Raw genomic sequence first — 21,453 nt, 5'->3', positions numbered from 1 at the left:
CACAATTATGTTGTGGTTGCCGAGGTAGTGGTAAGGCTAACTGAAACAATTTTATTGATGTATTAAACAATGTAATGTATTAACTCAGTCACTATCGAGTCTCACCCAAGAGGCATATATCACTGTTTCCTTCTCTTTATTCAACAGTACATTTCCTTTGATGAATAAAATACAAATATGGTGATGGACAAAAAAAAATTATGAAAACGGCTTAAGATGTAAATCTAAACCTATCCAAAAGTTATCAAATGTCTTTAGTTTTACCTATATATGCTGCCCTACAGCTTGCACACGTAAATTGATAAACGACTGAAGATTGCAGGTGTGTGGGTATGGTGTCTTTAATTTTAAATAATTTCTTAATTGAACTCTGGGTTTTAAAAACTAGTCTAAGAGAAATTTGTGGATAGAATTCATTGAAAAGCTTCTTAAGTTTATTTCTAAGGGTGAAACTGAGTGGTCCTGTGTACGGGATGGTGAGATAGAATATTTAGGGACAGTGTGGATTTGAGGCTGTGTGGGACTAAAAAACCTAATTAGGGTTTTGCCAATGTAAGTGTCTGTAAATCTCTTAGTGAAGCCATTACTAAAGAGTAGTTACTTTATGTATTTTAGTTCAATGTCCAAGTGGAAATAGCTTGAACAGATATTGAAGGCTCTGTTGGTAAGAGTACGTACTAGATTATGTTTGTAATGAAGAGGAATAAAAAATGAAAAATTTGAACTCAAACCAGTGAAAGTTGATTTCTGTATAAGGCTGTCTCGAAACTATTATGAAGACGGTGGATATTAACATCAAGGAATGGAAGAATATTTTCCTTTTCCAATTCACAAGTAAATTTGATGTTGCCATTTTTTAATTTAAATAATTTAGGAACATAGGGACGTGATCAAGTGATCTGAAAATTAAAAAAGTGTCATCAACAAACCGACGATAGAACAAAGGCTTAAATTGGGGGGGACATTCGGTAAGCCAAAGCTTCTCGTGGTGACAGAGGAAAGCGTTGGCCAACGTGGGACCTAAAGGTGAACCCATAGCAACACCATCACATTGTTTAAAGCTTTGTTATTAAATAAAAACAAACAATCATTTAAAGCTAGTTTTAAAAATTCTTTAAATGTGTAGGAGGGTGTAGAGATGTGTAGGAGGGTGTAAAGGGTGTGCTGAAGATGTGTAAGGATGGATAGGGATGTGTAGGAGGGTGTAGAGATGTGTAGGAGGGTGTAGAGATGTGTAGGATGGTGTAAAGAGGGTGCCGAAGGTGTGTAAGGATGGATAGGGATGTGTAGGAGGGTGTAGGGATGTATAAGGAGGGTGTAGAGATGTGTAGGAGGGTGTAGAGATGTGTAGGAGGGTGTAGAGATGTGTAGGAAGGTGTAAAGAGGGTGCCGAAGATGTGTAAGGATGGATAGGGATGTGTAGGAGGGTGTAGGGATGTGTAGGAGGGTGTACAGATAAATTTATGTAACATATTATCAGTTTTGAAGTGAGCATCACTAAGGTTTATTGATTTTAATTCCTTAATCAAACTAGCTTCAACCAGAAGTCTTCCTGTGACACAAGATGATTTGAATACTTCTAAGCTTTTTCCCCCAAGTAATGGGATGATTATTACTCCTAACATGAACCAACAGGGCACTGCTAAGGTGTTGTTTGATTCTGAGCTGCAGTGTTTTTCCTGTCTGTCCTACATAATTACAATTACATTTGCTATTACACTTGCTATTTCTTATTAACATATTGGTAATGGTTGAGTCATACATGAAAACAACATTAATATTTGGCAGCTTTAGGGACCGAACTAACGGGACAAATTCATTACGATAGGGCAGAGTCAGAATATTCTTAAGTGTAGGAATTTGTCGGGTTTGAGAGGAATGAAAGGATTATTTAGCCCTTTTAAAACAACGATCAACAAACACAGAAGGATACCCGAGTTTCTGTGCAATGGAACGAATATGTTTCAATTCATCGTCAATAAATTCAGTCACAAATACGCAGACATCTTAAGAACATAACAGAAAAAACTGACATTAAAAAATAAGAAAATTAATTGAAGAATACGTTTATATAATTACTCTACGGGACTGTTCATGGATCTTGTTTAGGTTACTTGTATCTGAGGGTTTGGTATTGAGGCTGAGAATAAAGAACAAGTACTTGGTGGCCCCAGTGCCCTCGTCTCTCCAACAACCTGACACAAATCATTAATGGTTAAAGTTTGATTTTAAAATTAAATAAAACACTAAGTGATACATATCAAAATTTACCTGTTCTCCGTGATTCGTTTTCCGATAATATCAAAGCTTTCCTGAGACTTTTACCACCCCGAAGCGACCAGCCTACAGACTACATATCGTGACCTCAGTAAATCCAGAACATTTTTTACTCATCTCAAACACCTGAACACTCCGTTAAACTACAGCTACATTCAAGTCACATTCTAAAAATAATCGACAAAAACTGAGTTCAAAGTGTGCCCCTGTAGTAAGTTATAATCATTACTTTAACAACACACACCGGTTTTTAAGACCAAACTAATAATTAGTTGGATGAGGAAGAAACTCGCTCTGTTGAACAAGCCGTGGTTACACCTCAGCCACCGTAGCGACCTTCATCCCTTCAGTTAAATATATCAACTTTCTATAAAGAAACTCACTCGTTAACCATAGGTGTAGCGGTCAATAAAATCTCAAAGACTCTTAATGTTTGCCGGAAGGATAGTAATTCAACGAAAAATTCCATAATCACAGCCCGTTTCATCGTCCTTAGATAATCATAAATTTGTCTAATGTAAAATTGTGATTATTATCCATTCATAACCTTCATGTCCATAAACCTAATAGGCAGGGACGGTTTTTCGTTATACACGAGTCAAAACCCCAACAAAACCAGACCTAAACCTACTGTGTGTGTTGGTAAGGTTTAATGTTAGATTTTCTTAATGTTTCTCAATGTAAAGTGTACTGATATGATATTGTATTTGATGATGTTGCTAGGGGTAGCGGCGAGTCAGACGTATTAACCCATAACAATTTTAATAGCTCTGTGTGCCAATTGTAATAGATGGCATAACACTAACCATACCTAACCAAACCAAAGTTTTAATCATACCTTAATTTAAATTCCTGGCGGAGGGTGAATCAGGTCCTGGCGGAGGGTGAATCAAGTCCTGGTGTAGTTAACTGTGGTGAATACTCTTGTAGTTCCCACATGTTTTAATTGACTTCACTTCAAAAAGGACACTTGGAAAATTCACTACGGTACCTCGTCGTACTTTTAATGTTCACTAGAAAAAGGGGATTCCACGCGTAAATTTTTCTTTAACCTTCAATTAGGTTCACTACCTCCGTTAACACTATTTATTTCCATTAATCCAATCAAGTTATGGGCCCATAACACTTCACTTGGCATCAGTGACAAATATCCTCTAATCTCATTGAGTCACGTCAGGTCACTTCACCTTTTAACCAATATTTCCCATATATTAACACAACACTTCACGTCCAGCACTTCACAACACCGAACACTACAACACTTCACGTTACGAGTCCTCCAGCACTTCACAACACCGAACACTTCCACTTATATCAGTATATAACACCGAAAGAGTATCAAGTTTGTAAGGAAATTGTCAAAAATGAAGGAATAATCCACACGTCCATCTTGATCACGACCCGGAGACGAACAGCGAGTCAGATAGTGGCTGTCAGCTGCCCCATACATGTTGCCATATCGCCAAAATTTATTTATTTTTAATTCTCTATCGTATAAATCGTTGTTGATGTTAGAATAATGACGTATATCAATTATATTCTAATTTATCTTATTACTCTAAAATAAAACCTTGGTGACCTTTATTGGAAGTAATAAATAAACTAACGAGCGAACTATCAAACAAGCACTGGAACGACTCTTTACGGTACTTAAACAACAATTCAATAATTATCTTATCACTAATATATTACCGTTACTATGCGAGATTTAAATTACTTTGTAGCAGTTTTTAACGAAGACGAAAACAAATAAATCAAATCAAATCAATAAATTCAACACGAAAAATGATCATAAACGAGTAAGTCAAGAGAGGCAGTCCACACACCACCTCCTCCTAGGGCCTACGAAAAATATAACGAGAACTTTTCTTTCCCTTTTTCTACAGGTTATTATTAAATTGATACTGAGGTATTTTTTCCCCATTTATTTATTACTTAATCCTATTAGTGTCCACCAACTAGCTGTGCTTCTTGTTAACAAATATATTTCTGTACTGTATAACAACAGCTGATCTAACCCATTTTCTTTGACTCAATTCATGGCAAACATCACTGAATCTTATTCTTTCGACATCACATTTTATAATTAGGTACTAGCTTGTGTTATTAGTGAATATGATGTCAAATGGGGCCCCATATCTTGGAGGTGCCTAAGGCCTACCAAAGTCTTAACCCGTTGTAACGACCACGGTCTTACACGTCAGTTAACGCCAAAATCAATTGATTCATATTACGCTCAATAGCCCATAAAACATGTAACTCTGCTTTTATTTTGAGTCATCCATCTGAGGAGTCCGTTTTCTCATCACTTCAAGACGCCTCAGTCCTCCGTTATCCCATTTCCTCTGACTTACTCAAACCAACGTCTCTATATAATGAATTTGAGTGAGAGAGAACACCCTTGTCTTGAGTCAACTTAGATATGTCTGTTTACAGTTGGAACAGTCAAGATCCATTGTGAGTGGGGTAGAACACTTCAACTGTCCTTATTGTTAGTAAGACTTGTCAAGTAACCAAGTGTTGAGTTTGCCAGCTAGAGTGACGTATTTTAGGTCGTCCGTGGGGATACCCATGAGTCTCTGATGGCTACTGAAGTTATATTAGTTTGTTGCCCCGACATCAGAGAATCTGATGTTCATAGTTTAGTTAATGTCAGTTGTCTATTTAAGAAAGTCATTAATCTTCTGAACAGTTCCTGTCAAACTCAAAATTCTCCAAGACTTAATGGCCGTTTGACCTGGGATGTGTTTGCGGTCAGGCCATAGAGTTGAGAACGCATATATAACTCAATTTCACCTCTTTACTGACAAACTCAATCTCTGATTAAATCATTAATATAGATGTAGAAAATTAACCTGATCTGTGACACTGACGGTCACAGCTAGGTGTCCACTGACTACTTTGAATAGAGGGCCTATTGTTAGTAAAATTAGTCTTTCTAGTAGGAATATGCCTGGGCGCGAGGAAAACTCACTCCTTCTGTGATTTCGTCTCCAGACGCGGGTGTGTTAGCAACTCTCCTGAGGGTGGGTAGCTACCTATGGGCAAGATGGTTCTTGAAGACTGTCTCTAAGGGGGCGCGTTTAGAATCCCAGGACACGATTCCCCCAGGAAGCGCCCTCACCACTCTCCCACGAGTCAACCTCCTTGGGTGCAATGCATGGGGCCCATGTTTGGAGGGATAACTACCAGAAATATAGTATCCCGGGTTAAGTATTGAACCCCTGAATGAGAGTTCAAGGTACCAGATGGTTCCTTGTGAACTGATAAGAAATATTGTATGTTATGTATTCATCTGTAGTAACCATGAAAGAATAACCTGAGAGGATAAGGTTCTAACCAAGAATTGAGGAGGTAATTTGTTCCTTGTTAAAGTAAGACCTGCGGGTCCAGTGTTATTGACAGTGTGTAGTCATTTCTAAATCTTACTTGTCAAAGAAATAATAGTTGTCAAATGGTATAAGTACTTGGAGTTGTATAATAAGTATTTGGAGGTGGTTAATGAGGTAATAAGTTCTTGAAGTGTTTGATGACTTAATAAGTTAATTGTGGTTCTGTTTAGCCTGAGTGAATCTAAGATGCATCTTCTCCACTGTGTTAATAAATATTGAGTTAGTAAACTACGAGTATCACCACTCTACTCCTCCTACACATTGGTTCCCAGAAAATAATACTTACTCACATGCCTATACATCTACCACACTACCCAAAACCCTTCCAAGAGTTATGTTATATAATGAAAAGTCTGGGTGGTGGCAGCTACCCTGTGTAAGGATAAAAAGAGTTGTACTAAGAGTGACATGGTTCCCCAGACTAACCCATGTATAAGAAAGACATATAACAGTATACTCCAGAAAGGTAAGAACATTGAAGCTGAGAATATAATATATATGAACGGAATGAAACACTTGGAAAGTACAAGAAACATAAGACATTTATGTACATTGTGGAACTAATGATACAGCATATAAATTATTAAATATATACATATATACATATCATGAAAGTTTAAGATAAAGAACATACATAACTGACAAGAGAATTACTTGTATAAGAATCTAAAGTATACTTATAACTAAAGAATTGAAGAATCATAACAAAAGAATATCTGAAGGGTAAATTATGACAAGAGAAGACTCGGCCCGTTACATTGGTAATGTCTAACACCAGAAGTGGTAAAATACTAAATTCCAAAGAAGACATTTCAAAATCAAACCTATAAATAAATATATGAACTTCCATCTTTGACATAAGAGACCACTGCAATACTAAATATTGACCCGTAGTCTTTCAATGTTCGGTCGAAATTAGGGTAAAATTAGAGGTCTGGTCATGTAGTGAATTTAAGATTTGGAGTCTGTAGTTTGGACAATTCCAAAACACTTCTTCTATTGCCTGACTCTGTCCTGCCGCGTCCGGGCGAGTTGCTGCTGCCTCCAACTTATACTCCCTCACGCAAGCGGTGTTTAGCCACTGCACCTATTATCTCTTCCTAAAATTCACTTCAATCCTCCCTTTATTCTTCCCCCCTGTCACTAGCATTTCATGTCAGGGAGACCATTCTACACTCGGCTACTGGACCAGCAACAGCTACTCAGAAACCTCCTCACCTAGTCACTCCTAAGCACTGCGCTGTACAACAATATATATACAGAAAGCGCATTGTGAATTTCTATCCTACCTCATTCCTGAGTGTGAGATATCCACATGTACGTACGTTTGTGTGCCCATACAAAGAGAATTGACAACAGGCCACATACAGTACGCTCACACATACGCACACCTTAGAAACGTGATGCGTACATGGAAACATTATTAACGGCTTACCTTAAACTATGGGGTCCGGTGTTTGGTTATAGTTTGTTCAATTATTTCCAAACTTTTTTTTCCAAGTGATAGATTGAGAGGTTACTGGGAGGTAGCAGTGAACAACACCAGTGGTGGCGGCAGGACACACACCGAGCGGATGTAAGCAAACCTCACACACTGAGCGGCACCTTTGGCACGGGATTTAACAAAATCGAGGTCGATTTAGCAAATTAGTTTACTGAATCGAGCGAAAATAACGGAGACTCCAATTTAGCAGAATTGGTCGGCTTTAATTAGTTCATTATATGGAGGATATATTGTATTTGTTACTATATATAAAAATCTGAGTATATCAATATTATAATAACAATTCATATATCTTATTGACTGACAGATGATGGGAGGTGTTGATGTGTATGTGTGTCTAGACCACCAACAGTCACCCCTCATAGTGTGTGTGTGTGTGTGTATGTGTGTGTGTGTCTAGACCACCAACAATCACCCCTCATAGTGTGTGTGTGTGGTGGTGAATCAATAGATCTTCCTCAGACTGGAACACCACCAGACACTCGCCACAAGGATACAACTCGAAGGTATGCATGGAGGTGTACTGACAGAAGTTGTCATAGATGAGCTCTGGCTGACACCCATCACTGAACTGTGGTAAAGATCCATCTTGTATGACTATAGTTGTGTGTTGTGTTATGTCGTCTCCTGTGAGAGATGGATCCTCGTTCATTAACTCTAAAGTACCGTCTGTGGTCAGTTGGTCTTGTCTGGTGTCTGTGGTCAGTTGGTCTTGTCTGGTGTCTGTGGTCAGTTGGTCTTGTCTGGTGTCTGTGTCTTGTCTGGTGTCTGTGTGAGCCATGTCTTGTCTGGTGCCGGTGTGAGCCGTGTCCGTGTGAGCCGCGTCGGTCTGTGCGTCGGGTTTGTGCGGTGAACGGAGGGCTGTGGCGTTGTGTTGTTTACGCATGTGTACCATAAGGCCGGACTTATTCCTAAAGAGACAGTTGCATATGTTACAGATGCGGCCATTGTCTTGAGCTGATACCTGATGCATCTTCATGTGCACCTTCAGGTTCCAGTTGTTGAAGTGAGCAGCACCGCACACCTCACACGACACCTTCTTCTCCTGTAGGTGCAGACATTTAACGTGCCTCTCCAAATGAGTCTTGGCCTTGAAGGTTTTGCCGCAGCGATCGCAGGAGAACGGCCGGTCCGCGCCGTGGTTACGCGCGTGGCGCTCCAGGGACGACCCGATGGCGAACTTCATCCCGCACAGGCCGCACTCGAAGTCCCCGTCGCCCCGGTGTCTCGCCTCGTGTTCCTTGTGGTTGGAGTGGCACTTGAACTGTTTGGAGCAGAACTTGCACTTGTAAGGCATAAACCCACGGTGAACTTTGTTAATGTGGAGCTTAAGTTTAGTGGCATCGGGCGCCTTGTACTGGCAGTGAGGACACGGCCCGCGCCTCTCTCCGCTGTGTTTCCAGATCTTGTGGTAACGAACTGCCTGACGTTGGGTGAATTCCTTCCCGCATTCGTCGCACGAAAAACTGCTCCTCGACCCTGACCCTTGACCGACTGTCCTCGACTTGCAACCGATATTCTGCCCGCGATGACCGATACTCTGCGACTTGGGGCTAGACGACGCCGCTTGTTGGTGACCTTCGTCTCCCTCTAGGGGTCTGGGGCTACTCTGGGGTTGGTTGAGATCTTCCTCGCTCTCTGGGGAAGAATGTTAGTCTGTTAATAGTATGTGTTGGAGATGTGTTAATAATATGTGCTGGAGAGAGATGTGTAACAGAGAGATGTGCAAGGATTGGGGTCACATCTCAAGTTGGTAAAGTGTCTGTATGTTAAGTGTATGTCGAGTGACTGTAGCTAGGATGAGTGTATGACTGGTGAGTGCATACTGAGTGAGTGTATGAAAGACAACAATAATGCGTACTAGCAACAGTCAATACTAGTTAATTCCACATAAACTTCTCCCATCTGGAGTCCTTAAACCTGTAATAAACCGGCAATAAACCTGGGTCAACCTAAGCTAAGCAAACCAAACCCTAACCTAACCTAACCAAACGTAACTTAACCTGAAGGATAAAGAATAAATACATAATCTCAAGTTGTATTTATAGTAACAATAATCAGTTATATATTAAACAACATAAGAGACAATTATTACCTTTACTGACTTTACAAATTATTTTCAAAGTAAGATTTTCCTCATTCTTGGTATAATGGATTTGTACAGAATTACAAGACAGATTTTTATTTTTTGGCTCATAGGTTACGTTGTACAAATCTGCATTTAGGATTTTTTACCCAGATTTAGTTTTATTAATTTTTCTCATAGCTGGAGTATTAAAATCTGACCAGATGACAGATTTATGCAGAAACGTTGATGGTAAAATATAGCATAAAATCTGTATTGAAATCCTGTATTAGTTATGGGTTTACCAGTTAAAGGGATGAATTAACAGGTGGAATAGTTACGTGTCAGGTCACGGGTCGTTGGTTTATGTGAGTGTCGGTGTATGGTATGAGAGGAGGTCAGGGTATGGTATGAGAGGAGGTCAGGGTATGGTATGAGAGGTGGTCAGGGTATGGTATGAGAGGTGGTCAGGGTATGGTATGAGAGGAGGTCAGGGTATGGTATGAGAGGAGGTCAGGGTATGGTATGAGAGGTCAGGGTATGGTATGAGAGGAGGTCAGGGTATGGTATGAGAGGTCAGGGTATGGTATGAGAGGAGGTCAGGGTTTGGTATCAGAGGTGGTCAGGGTAGGTCACTTGGTGGTTCTGTTGTGTGTGCGAGGTCAAGTGGTCGAGTGATTCGCACAGTTGGCCGCAGGTCGTGCAGGAGAACACCTCGATCATCTTGGTGTCCAATATGTCCTGTTGTGGGTCAATGATGTGTTCTATGACTTCCTCCTCTTGAGGCACAACCTCCACGACCTGTTGGCCTTCGCCGTGTCGTAGGCGTAGGTGGGCCGCCAGACCCGCCCGGCCGCGGAAGGTGCTGCCGCAGTGCTCGCACGCGTTGGGGTAAGGGGCGTCCTCGTGTATGTGCGTCCTCATGTGCGCGCGTAAGTTCCAGTTGTTGATGTGGGAGGAGCCGCACACCATGCAGGTGTAGCGTTTGTCCCGCAGGTGCACGGCGCGGTGGTGCACGCGCAGACGTTTCTTCTGTTTGAAGGCCATGCCGCACAGCGTACACGAGAAGGGTCGGTCTACGGCGTGGATGCGAGAGTGTTCCTTCAGCTCGGAGGCCATCGTGAATGCTTTATTACACTGGGAACACACAAAGTTCCCGGAGTTGGTGTGTCTGGCCACGTGGGACCTGTACGTGGAGCGGAACTTGAAGGAGGCGCCGCAAGACTGGCACACGAACGGACGCAACTTGGAATGCGTGCGGAGGTGCACCGACAACTTGGCCTTATCTGGAGCCTTGTAATCGCAGTGAGGACAGGCGGCCTTCCTCTCCCCGTTGTGAACGTATATATTATGGTACTGCAGACTGATCTTCTGGGTGAAGGTCTTACCGCAGGTGTTACAGGCGAACTGCCTACACCCGGAAGGATGGCCTCGACACCTGTGGCCGCGCAGCTGCTGTACGTTGAGGAACGCGCGGCGACAAGAACGACAACACACCTCCGCAGTCTCGCGTACTTCCCTCGCGTCTGTAATGAGAAACGCAACGCCCTGTGAGTCGGCGACAACTGTTTGTGTACTTCCTCTGTGGCAGCTAGAGGGAGTGTGTACTGCCCATCCTCACACACACCTCTGTCACCTTTTAACACCTCAGTATCTTGTCCTAAACACTCTAATAACCTAACCTAACTTAATGAGAGATGTACCAGGGTAATGATTGTTGTTTTCCTCCCATCCAGGACTACACCAAGTTCATCATGTTATTCTATGGTAACCTTCATCAATGACCAATCACATAGTTATGTTAAAAATGGTTATAGTTTGTTTATGGCCTAGGCTGGGTGTTAGTTAGTATGGCCCCCACTACCATACATGGCAGGTTTACTACAGTCTACACCTGAGCCCCACTACCATACATGGCAGGTTTACTACAGTCTACACCTGAGCCCCACAACCATACATGGCAGGTTTACTACAGTCTACACCTGAGCCCCACTACCATACATGGCAGGTTTACTACAGTCTACACCTGAGCCCCACTACCATACATGGCAGGTTTACTACAGTCTACACCTGAACCCCACTACCATACATGGCAGGTTTACTACAGTCTACACCTGAGCCCCACAACCATACATGGCAGGTTTACTACAGTCTACACCTGAGCCCCACTACCATACATGGCAGGTTTACTACAGTCTACACCTGAGCCCCACTACCATACATGGCAGGTTTACTACAGTCTACACCTGAGCCCCACTACCATACATGGCAGGTTTACTACAGTCTACACCTGAGCCCCACTACCATACATGGCAGGTTTACTACAGTCTACACCTGAGCCCCACTACCATACATGGCAGGTTTACTACAGTCTACACCTGAGCCCCACAACCATACATGGCAGGTTTACTAGTCTACTCCTCTTTGAGTATGTGAAGAGACTGAAAAAAACTAACTAGGCCTATAGGTAAAGACTAACTAGGCCTAGAGGTGCACGAGACTAAATGTGGTGAGGAGGAGAGCCAGTGGTAGGTGACTCAGTGGTAGGTGAGCCAAGAATGACATTAAGAGTTACGAACCTGACAAGACAGACGGCAAGAGGTGGGTCTTCGTGGAGAGCTCTCATTAGGTAACCCACACAAATAATGCCCAGATGATAATGATCGTTGGTGATTGCTATTACCGCCACTATCACCACACAACACCAAATCCTCAGGTTAACTCGTATAAAAGGTTTAGAAAAAATTCACATCCATATAGATAAATTTACTTTAAATTTTTAATAAAGAAATTAAATCCATTGAAAATTTTATCAAGTTCCAATACAAAGTTAATATTTTAAACAAGAATCTTTTTTAATACAATAATTATGGTAATTAATTATTTCCAAACTTAAATTATACCAATTTATGGGATAATGATTTCTTTATTACACAGTAGGTAAAGGTTCCTTGTTCCATCTCTATATATGGAACACTGACCACCGTCCCTACAGCTAACTACCACCGATGATGGCCACCGTCCCTACAGCTAACTTCCACTGTTGATGGCCGCCGTGCCTACAGCTAACTTCCACTGTTGATGGCCGCCGTGCCTACAGCTAACTTCCACTGTTGATGGCCACCGTCCCTTCAGCTAACTACCACTGTTGATGGCCACCGTCCATACAGCTAACTACCACTGTTGATGGCCACCATCCCTACAGCTAACTACCACTGTTGATGGCCACCGTCCATACAGCTAACTACCACTGTTGATGGCCACTGTCCATACAGCTAACTACCACTGTTGATGGCCACCATCCCTACACCTACTGATCGTTCTTCGTAAACAATTATAAGATTCATGAACAATCAGTCAAATGAACATCTCTGTCAAAATCAACATAATAAACTAAATAAATCTGAGTTACTTATAATAAGTAATAATAAATCCTTTACAAATCAATACCTTGAACTTTAAGTCAATTATAATGACAGAATATTTGGTTAGAACTGAGAGCATGTGTGTGTGTGTGTGTACTAAAGAGGTCGTGTTTAGTTAATTTTACAGCGAGTTATTGTACATACATACATACATACATACATACATACATACATACATAAATATACAGTGATCCCTCAGTTAACGAATTACCTTCCATAAGAATCTTCAATTCGGTTAACGAACAAAAAATTCGGTTAACGAAATTCTTACGAAATCACGTCAACGTGTTTTCGCTTACTCGCCAGCTGGAGTATTGGTCCGCCAATACAGTAATCGGCTTTAGGGCTTAAATTCGTTACCATTTGAGCAAATATCAAGAAGGCTGTACTATTCAATAATTTTCCAAGTTTTATATTAAAATTTTTAGTCATTTTAACACTTATTTAACATAAATGCAGTGCAGGAAACTAGTTTTTGGTGCGCCCATCAGCCACTTGACTCACCCAGCAAGGCGTCAGTTTGTATCTCTGGTCAGTGGAGTTAACATCTTGCTTGTGGCTCTCTTGAACATAAACTATTTTTATGTTTTTACAGTACAATTATTGGTCATTTTGAAATTTATTTTGCATATTGACAATATATAGTGCAGTGCAGTGTTGATTTAAAGAAAATAATCTTGAATTACACCGAGTGGAACTTAAAATGTTATGGGGGAAATGACGGCATGAAGCGTGGGGTGATTTCTCCTCCACCCCCACTTCTAATTCCCATCATCATCAACCAGGAGCCTTCTACATACACACCTCAAAGTAAGTGTACTTTACAGTGGTCCCTCGGTTAACGAGCACAATTCGTTCTAGAAAGTTGCTCGTTGACCGAAACCGTTGTTTCGATGAGCTTTTAGGTAATTTGTTCCGGCTCGCCGAAAATTGCCTAAATTAAAAATACAAGTAGAAAAGTACACTTGCTTTGAGGTGTGTATGTAGAAGGCTCCTGGATGATGATGGGAATTAGAATGGGGGTGGAGGAGAAGGCATTGGGGTGGAGGAGAAGGCATTGGGGTGGAAGAGAAGTCACCCCATGGTGCCATTTCACCCATAAAATTTTAGTTCTCTTGGTGTAATTCAAGATTATTTTCTTTAAATCAACACTGCACTGCATTATATATTGTCAATATGTAAAATAAATGTCAAAATGACCAATAATTTGCTTGCAAACACAGAAAAAACTATATAGTTGAAGAGTCTCAAGCGAGATGTTACCTCCACGGAAAAGACGGAGAGACTGGCGCCTGTTTGGTGTGTTGCCAGGGTGGATGGCGCGCATTAAACTACTTTCCTTACCTTCAATTATGTTCAATAATTGTTAAAATTACTACAAAATTTAATATTAAACTTTTAAAATTATTGAATAGTATAAACTTCTTGATATTTACTAAAAGGGTAAGGAATTTAAGCCCTAAAACCGATTACTGTATTGGCGGACTAATACTGCAGCTGGTGGACTGCCAAATGCAAGCGAAAACACGTCGAGGTCGGCTCGTAAGAAACTCGTTAATCGAGGGATTGCTCGTTAACCGCAGTTAAGAATCTTATGGAAGGTAACTCGTCAACCGAGGGAGCACCGTACCGAGTTTTTTTTACTTTGTATGTTATTTTCGGTGAGCCGGAACCAATTACACAAAATCCCACCGAAACAATGGTTTCGGTTAGCGAAGGACCTTCTAGAATGAATTGTGTTCGTTAACCGAGGGGCCACTGTATATATTTATATTCAAAACCAAACCAAACTAAACACACAAAACTAACAAGTAATAATTATGACTCAAACCATTGACTCCAAACACTAGGATTCAAAATATTATGACACAAAAATCATTCCCTAGTGTGAGTATTATATTGTATTCATCAGATACAATTATGCTTCATTGTGTGAGTCAATGAGTCACACATCATACTAAAAGTTATCATTATCTTACTTCAAAGTCATCACCAATAGTCATCACCTTCATCACACTTCAAACTCCATGTCTTCAGGTTTAATCTTACACAGGGTCAAGTCGTCACTCTCGACGCACACGCTCTCCGCGTCGGCGTCCTCGTCTACCTTGGGTGCGTCCACGATGCCGTACTTGAGCGCATTGGGGCGTCTCGTGGGGTGCGGGGTCTTTAGTTTCCCGGCTCCCGCGTCGGCGTCCGCGGCGTGGATGATTCTCATGTGCGTGGCGAGGCCGTTAAAGCCCCTGAACGTGGCGTCGCACACGTTACAGTGGAAGACGTACGGTAACTCGCTCGCGTTCTTGTGGGTTTTCATGTGCGTCTTGAGGTTAGCGCCGGACATGTGCCGAATGCCGCACAGGTCGCAGATGAATCTCTTGTCGTCGAGGTGGACGGCGCGTATGTGACAAGCCACGTGTTTGTAGGTCTTGAACGCGACCTTGCAATAGTCGCACGAGTATCTTCTGTCTTGGCTGTGACTCCTCTGGTGGTCCTCAAATATACCCTTCTGGTTATAAGACTTGCTGCACACCTCGCACACGAACCGCCCGTCGTTGGTGTGGATCACCGCGTGGTTCTTGTACGACTGGGCGGACTTGAACCCCTTGTTACACGCCGTACACACGAACTGACGCTCGTTGGTGTGAACTTTCATGTGTCTCTTGAGGTGGTAGAGTCTGGGGCCCTCGTAGTCACACTTATCGCACTGGTAGCGTCGAGGAGCGCCGTGTTTGAACATACGGTGAACGTTGAGGCTGATCTTGTGGGCGAACGCTTGGTTACAGTCTTGGCAGTGGTATTCGGACCTCCAGGGTGCTACTCCCAGGTGGGCCTCTTTGATGTGAAGCTCAAACTCGTATTTGGTTCCAAACTCCTGCTCGCACTCCAGACACACCTCACCTCCACCACTATCTCCACCACTATCTCCACCACCACCTCCACCACTATCTCCAACACCACCCACCTCCTTCTCCGTCTTTCCTTTCGGCTTCTTCAAACTTTTCCGTTGTACAACTTTGTGTTTCGGTACGGGAGGTTTGGCCTGGTGTGTGGCAGCCTCTTGGTTCCTCGGTGGCCTATTGGCGGCCTGTTGTCCTGCAAATAGCCTACTGCTAGCCTGTTGTTTCCCGAGTGGCCTCTTGGCGGCCTGTTCGTTCCCGAGTGGCCTCTTGGCAACGTGTTGGTTCCCGAGTGGCCTCTTGGCAGCCTGTGGCCCTGCGAATAGCCTACGGCTAGCCTGTTGTTTCCCGAGTGGCCTATTGGCGGCCTGTTGTTGCCACACGAGTGGCCTATTGGCGGCCACATCCCCAACACTCTCATGCCTGCTCTCTCCAGCCACCACCAACTGTTCTGTAATGAGAGGCGGCCGTCAGAGAGGTGTTGAGGACACACACACACACACACACACACACACACACACACACACACACACAGTTTAAACATTGTTAATAAAATAAACACACATACAATATAATGTCAGAAGATGTTGAAGAATGTTTCACTTTTATGCCCTCAATAAAAATACTTAAAAATGGTCTGAGGGAAAATAATCATTCCACATTGATGTTCAATAATACACAACTGATTTATTCTGAGATCCATTTAAAATATCGTCACTCATCACCAACAAATTTTTAGAAATATCGTCACTTATCGTCAGCAAATTGTCCAAAACATCGTCACTTATCGTCAGCAAATTGTCCGACCCCATACTGTAGTTATATTGCGTAATATCAAACTAATTTATTCCAGGTTCCATCACTAACACATCATTTGTCCCCGTAAACTACTCATTGGATCATTGTCTCCTTGTCACACTCACTACTGAATAATGAGTGCTCTCTCTCTCTCTCTCTCTCCCTCTCTCTCTCTCTCTCTCTCTCTCTCTCTCACTCACTCTCTCTCTCTATCTCTCTCTCTCACTCACTCTGCCTCTATTAAATATTTCCTTGTGTGTGTTCATGTCGTTGGTTTGGATCATGTGAAGATTAGGAAGCCCATAAGCACCCTAACCTAACCCAACTTAACTTAATCTAACCTAATGCTAACCTACCGCTAACCTCGGATGAAATAATGGATAACGTGAAGATTAGACACCCCAGTTACCCGATGATTTAAGACCTTAATGCTATCTACGGGGTTAGGTTAGGTTAACAGATCCTGCAGGTCAATTGGGGCATAATTTAGGTCAATGTTCAGTTCAGTAATTGGTCTTGTGGCGATTGGTTCAAACACTCGGTGGGGTAACTACTGGGCGGCCTCCTTGGGGTGCACGTCCTCCCGGTGTCGGTGTAGGAGAGCCTCGGAGGTAAACATGGTGTGGCAGACGACGCAGGAGAACACGTTAATGACCCGCTCTCCTCCCGACTCCGCCGGGGTCAACAGGGGGTCGGACAGCTCTGGCTCCTCCTGACCCACGGTGCTGTACACCTCGTACACCACGTCGTTGTTCTTGCCGTCGTAGATCACGTAGGTGTCTCCCTCTATGTAGATGGTCTCCACGTTGTCCTCCGTCTTGGCCTCCGGCGAGCCGCCGGATATGCGAGAGTACTCGAACCTGACGGGCCGACGGGTCGGGTGGGGCGTGACGATGGTCTTGACCGGAGACGTCTTGCCCCGTTCTTCGGGGACGGAGACGGTCGCGGCGTGCACGACTCTCATGTGCGTCTTGAGTCCCTCGGCTCCCCTGAACTTTGCGTCGCAGCCGTTGCACCGGTAGACGTACGGCAGGTCGGATATGTCTCCGTGTTTCTTGAGGTGGGCCTTCAGGTTGAAGCCGGTCATGTGCTGGGCCCCGCACACGTCGCAGACGAAGCGCTTGTCGTTGAGGTGAACGGCCCGTATGTGTCGCGCCACGTGCTTGTAAGCCTTGAAGGCGGCGCCGCAGTAGTTACAGGCGTAGTCGCGGTCGTCCCGGTGGCTGCGGCGGTGGTCCTCGTAGGCCCCCTTGTGGTTGTAGGCCTTGCTGCACAGGTCGCAGAAGAAGCGGCCCTCGTTGGTGTGTATCACCAGGTGGTTCCTGTAGGACTCCGCCGTCTTGAGACCCTTGCCGCACTCGGGACACACGTACTGCCGCTCGTCGGTGTGTACCCTCATGTGGCGCTTGAGGTACTGCTTGGTGGGGCCCTCGTACGTACACTTCTTGCACCGGTAGCGGCGCGGAGCTCCGTGCTTGAACATGCGGTGAACGTTGAGGCTGATCTTCTGGGTGAAGGTCTTGCCGCAGTCGTCGCAGGTGTGTTCCCCCTGCCAGGGAGCCACGCCCAGGTGCACGTGGCTAAAGTGTAAGTCAAACTTCCTCTGTGTACTGAACACCATGTGGCACTCCCTGCAGGGGTGTTCCTGACGTATCCACCTGGTGTCTCCTTCCGGACGCCTCCGCCGCCCCACTGCGGACGGCTGGTGCTTGGCTCCCTCCTCCTCCGCCCCGCCCTCTACGGCCACCGGCGTCTGTTCTGCAATGAGAGGCGGCCGTCAGACAGACACAGGATGTGGCTCTATCCACACCTTGAGGGCGGAGGCGGGCCTACCAACCACACTACTGTACTGTGTCACATGTGAGACCACATGTGTACACTGAGACCATGTGTGTATACTGTGAGACCATGTGTGTATACTGTGAGACCATGTGTGTATACTGTGAGACCATGTGTAAACTGTGAGACCATGTGTGTACACTGTGAGACCATGTGTGTGTGTACTGTGAGACCATATGTAAACTGTGAGACCATATGTGTACACTGAGACCATGTGTGTATACTGTGAGACCATGTGTGTATACTGTGAGACCATGTGTGTGTGTACTGTGAGACCATATGTAAACTGTGAGACCATATGTGTACACTGAGACCATGTGTGTATACTGTGAGACCATGTGTGTATACTGTGAGACCATGTGTAAACTGTGAGACCATATGTAAACTGTGAGACCATATGTGTACACTGTGAGACCATGTGTGTATACTGTGAGACCATGTGTGTATACTGTGAGACCATGTGTAAACTGTGAGACCATGTGTGTATACTGTGAGACCATATGTGTCATGAATCACATGTGCGGCCATAACACCAACTGACCCACAACACAGACCTGAGTTAATATTTTGGGTAGAATTTGAAGGAAGTCCACAAATACAGGGTGTCCAAATATGTCTCATTAATTGTCACATTTTATAATCTCTATACAGGGTGTTCAAAAAGTATACATCCATTTAGATAATTTATACACAACCTGTATGGTTATTAACGTTAAATACACAAGTATTAGCTGGAACAATTGGTCCAGAACACTTCCAGGAATGACAGGTAACCGGATGACTCTCTCAATCCTGGAAAAATAATAAAAATAATACCCCATCAGTCGTGTCAGGTCTGCCCCACAAGACCCAACCCCAGGGTACAGTTGATGAGTGACTGAGGTACAGCTGATGAGTTACCAGGGTACAGTTGATGAGTAACTGAGGTACAGCTGATGAGTTACCAGGGTACAGTTGATGAGTAACTGAGGTACAGCCGATGAGTGACCAGGGTACAGCCGATGAGTTACCGGGGTACGGCTGATGAGTGACCGGGGTACAGTTGATGAGTGACTGAGGTACAGCTGGTGAGTGACCAGGGTACAGCCGATGAGTTACCGGGGTACGGCTGATGAGTGACCGGGGTACAGTTGATGAGTGACTGAGGTACAGCTGATAAGTTACCAGGGTACTGCTGATGAGTGACTAAGGTACAGCTGATGAGTGACCACTTTTGAGTGACCAGGGTACACTTGTAAATGAGACAGCAGATGTACCCCTTGTAGTTACCAGGTCCTGTACTAGTGACAAGGTCGGGCGGTTCAAGGAGGACAGGTCTTCGTGTGAGCGGCCCAGAGGTCGTGGGAGGTGAACATGCCGCCGCAGTCGTCGCAGTGGTACACGTGGATCACGCTCACGTGTTGTCTGGGTTCGTCTTCGCCGCGGTCCTCCACCACGGCCTCCACGGCCTCCACCCCGGCCTCGTCCCCCGTGAGGAGAGAGCCGTGGGTCTGGTAGGCTGTGGCCTCCGACCGGCCCTCTACGATGACGTGTTCTATGTCGGCGGCGTACGGCGTCCCGTCTCCGTCGGGCTCCTCCTCGAGGCCGTCGGTCTTACGTCCGTCGCAGACGGCCGGAGAGGAGCCGTCGGACTCTATCTTGATCTGGACGGGTCTGTACTGTGGGTGCACCATACACCTGTGAGTGTTGAGTCCGACTTCACCCAGGAAGAAGTAGGAACAGTTGTTGCACCGGAACTTCTGCTTGGTGGGGTCGGCCCGGGCGTGTTTCTTCATGTGGCCCCGCAGGTTGTAGTTGGTCATGAACCTCGCGCCGCACACGTCGCACACTATGCGCTTGTCGTTGAGGTGGACGCCCCTCACGTGGGTCCTCAACGACTTGTTGGTCTTGAACGCGGTCTGGCAGATGTCGCAGTTGTAGTCCCGCACGTCGAAGTGGCTCCTGCAGTGGTCCTCGTAGTACTGCTTGTGGTGGAAGGCTTTCTTACACACCTCGCACTGGTACCGGCCCTCGTTGGTGTGCAGGGCCAGGTGGTTACGGTGGGTGTCCGACGTCTTGAGGGCCAGGCCGCAGAACTCGCACGTGAAGACCCGATCGTCCGAGTGACTCCTGAGGTGTCTCTTGAGCTTGGCCTTGGTGACGGCCTCGTAACTACACAGCGAACACGGGAACTGTTTGGGGTCTCCGTGCTTGTGCATGCGGTGGACCCTGAGCCCGACCTTCTGAGTGAACGTCTTGCCGCACTCCTCGCACAGGTGACTCCCCGTCCACGGCGCTATACCCAGGTGCAGGTACTGGTGATGACGCTCCATCTTAAGTCTGGTGGTAAAGACCTTCTCACACTTGGGGCACTTGTAAGACCCTCTCAACCAACGATCGTCGCCACTCTTACGGAGTTTCTTAACGACGTGTCTCTCTCTCAAACTACCTCCTCCGCCATACCCCTCAACCCTCAGCACACCTTTATCTGATATAGTTATTGTGTGGCCTCTATCACAATCCTCCTCCTCCTCATCATCATCATCATCACTATCATCACACAATGGGTCTCTCTCCATCTCCCGTAGGTCTCTTTCTTCCCCAGGACAACAATCTCGCCCTGGAAGGAAGAGACACAAGCATAAGGGAGATGGGAGAGACACAGTGCAGTATGGGGTCCACACACACACACGCACGCAGGGACGCACGCACGCAGGCACGCACGCAGGCACGTACGCAGGCACGCACACGCACACACACACACACAGAGTCTTACTCAACGAAGATCTTGAAGGTGAACAGAAAGTCTCAACTTACTTCACCTGATGATTAAAACACCCTATTGCTTCCTGGGGAGGTAGGTTAGGTTAGGGTAGTGGTAGGGTACTGTAGGGGTAGGGTAGGGTAGGGTAGGGTAGGGTAGTGGTAGGGTAGTGGTAGGGTAGGTAGGTGGTGTAGGGGTAGGGGGTAGGGTAGTGGTAGTGGTAGGGGTAGGGGTAGTGGTAGGGTACGGTAGTGGTAGGCACGTAGTGGTAGGGTAGTGGTAGGGTAGTGGTAGGGTACGGTAGTGGTAGGGTAAGGTAGTGGTAGGGTAGACCATTTTAGCATTAGGTTAAATAATCTTGGGTCGCCTCTGAACTGAATAAAATCATCTGTTGTTAACCAAATAAAATATTAAAAATGTCGTCCCTGTAGTGACCATCTTGTGTGTGTGTTTGTTCGTTCTGCCGTATCTACCACATATTTAACACCTAACACCACATATTTAACACCTCCT

At 44.8% G+C, this 21,453-nt stretch overlaps 5 protein-coding genes and 1 long non-coding RNA gene across 6 annotated transcripts in view; all 6 read right to left on the bottom strand.

Moving 5' to 3' along the window:
* Positions 1-6,940: 6,940 nt before the first annotated feature.
* LOC121859025 (zinc finger protein 28-like) lies at positions 6,941-9,404 on the bottom strand. The gene is made up of 2 exons (XM_042355688.1): positions 9,269-9,404; positions 6,941-8,811 (listed from the first exon to the last, which is right to left on the bottom strand). The coding sequence occupies exon 2, from the start codon at positions 8,468-8,470 to the stop codon at positions 7,592-7,594; it is 879 nt and encodes a 292-aa protein (XP_042211622.1). The 5' UTR covers positions 8,471-8,811; positions 9,269-9,404; the 3' UTR covers positions 6,941-7,591.
* Positions 9,405-9,850: 446 nt separating this feature from the next.
* On the bottom strand, positions 9,851-11,864 carry LOC121859030 (oocyte zinc finger protein XlCOF26-like). Its single transcript, XM_042355692.1, has 2 exons — positions 11,832-11,864; positions 9,851-10,786 (listed from the first exon to the last, which is right to left on the bottom strand). The coding sequence occupies exons 1-2, from the start codon at positions 11,862-11,864 to the stop codon at positions 9,851-9,853; spliced, it is 969 nt and encodes a 322-aa protein (XP_042211626.1).
* A 135-nt stretch (positions 11,865-11,999) lies between these two features.
* LOC121859027 lies at positions 12,000-13,095 on the bottom strand. The gene is made up of 2 exons (XR_006087597.1): positions 12,549-13,095; positions 12,000-12,443 (listed from the first exon to the last, which is right to left on the bottom strand). It is a non-coding gene; the product is annotated as an uncharacterized LOC121859027 (long non-coding RNA).
* A 1,061-nt stretch (positions 13,096-14,156) lies between these two features.
* LOC121859024 (zinc finger protein 175-like) lies at positions 14,157-16,030 on the bottom strand (the record flags this gene model as incomplete). The annotated part of the gene is made up of 1 exon (XM_042355687.1): positions 14,157-16,030. A coding segment is annotated over one exon (1,356 nt), but the record flags the coding sequence as incomplete, so codon positions are not given.
* LOC121859023 (gastrula zinc finger protein XlCGF8.2DB-like) lies at positions 16,030-19,378 on the bottom strand. Its single transcript, XM_042355686.1, has 2 exons — positions 19,142-19,378; positions 16,030-18,116 (listed from the first exon to the last, which is right to left on the bottom strand). The coding sequence occupies exon 2, from the start codon at positions 17,977-17,979 to the stop codon at positions 16,909-16,911; it is 1,071 nt and encodes a 356-aa protein (XP_042211620.1). The 5' UTR covers positions 17,980-18,116; positions 19,142-19,378; the 3' UTR covers positions 16,030-16,908.
* The window catches only part of LOC121859029, a 26,237-nt gene continuing 23,601 nt past the window's right edge, over positions 18,818-21,453 (bottom strand). Inside the window, exon 14 of the mRNA XM_042355690.1 lies at positions 18,818-20,796. Coding sequence (XP_042211624.1) covers positions 19,499-20,796 — 1,298 coding nt within the window. The 3' untranslated portion in view covers positions 18,818-19,498. The remainder of the gene's footprint in view (positions 20,797-21,453) is intronic.

The sequence above is a fragment of the Homarus americanus genome, unplaced genomic scaffold (genome assembly GCF_018991925.1).
Source record: "Homarus americanus isolate GMGI-L3 unplaced genomic scaffold, GMGI_Hamer_2.0 scaffold50427, whole genome shotgun sequence".
NCBI classification, from domain to species: domain Eukaryota; kingdom Metazoa; phylum Arthropoda; class Malacostraca; order Decapoda; family Nephropidae; genus Homarus; species Homarus americanus.
This window is presented reverse-complemented; position numbering and strand designations above follow the sequence as displayed.

Coding starts and splice junctions, on each gene's coding strand:
- LOC121859025 (XM_042355688.1), bottom strand. CDS start 8,470: ATGCCTTACAAGTGCAAGTTCTGCTCCAAACAGTTCAAGTGCCACTCC.
- LOC121859030 (XM_042355692.1), bottom strand. CDS start 11,864: ATGAGAGCTCTCCACGAAGACCCACCTCTTGCC. Junction 10,787..11,831: donor ACGAAGACCCACCTCTTGCC/GTCTGTCTTGTC, acceptor GCCGACTCACAG/GGCGTTGCGTTTCTCATTAC.
- LOC121859023 (XM_042355686.1), bottom strand. CDS start 17,979: ATGGTGTTCAGTACACAGAGGAAGTTTGACTTACACTTTAGCCACGTG.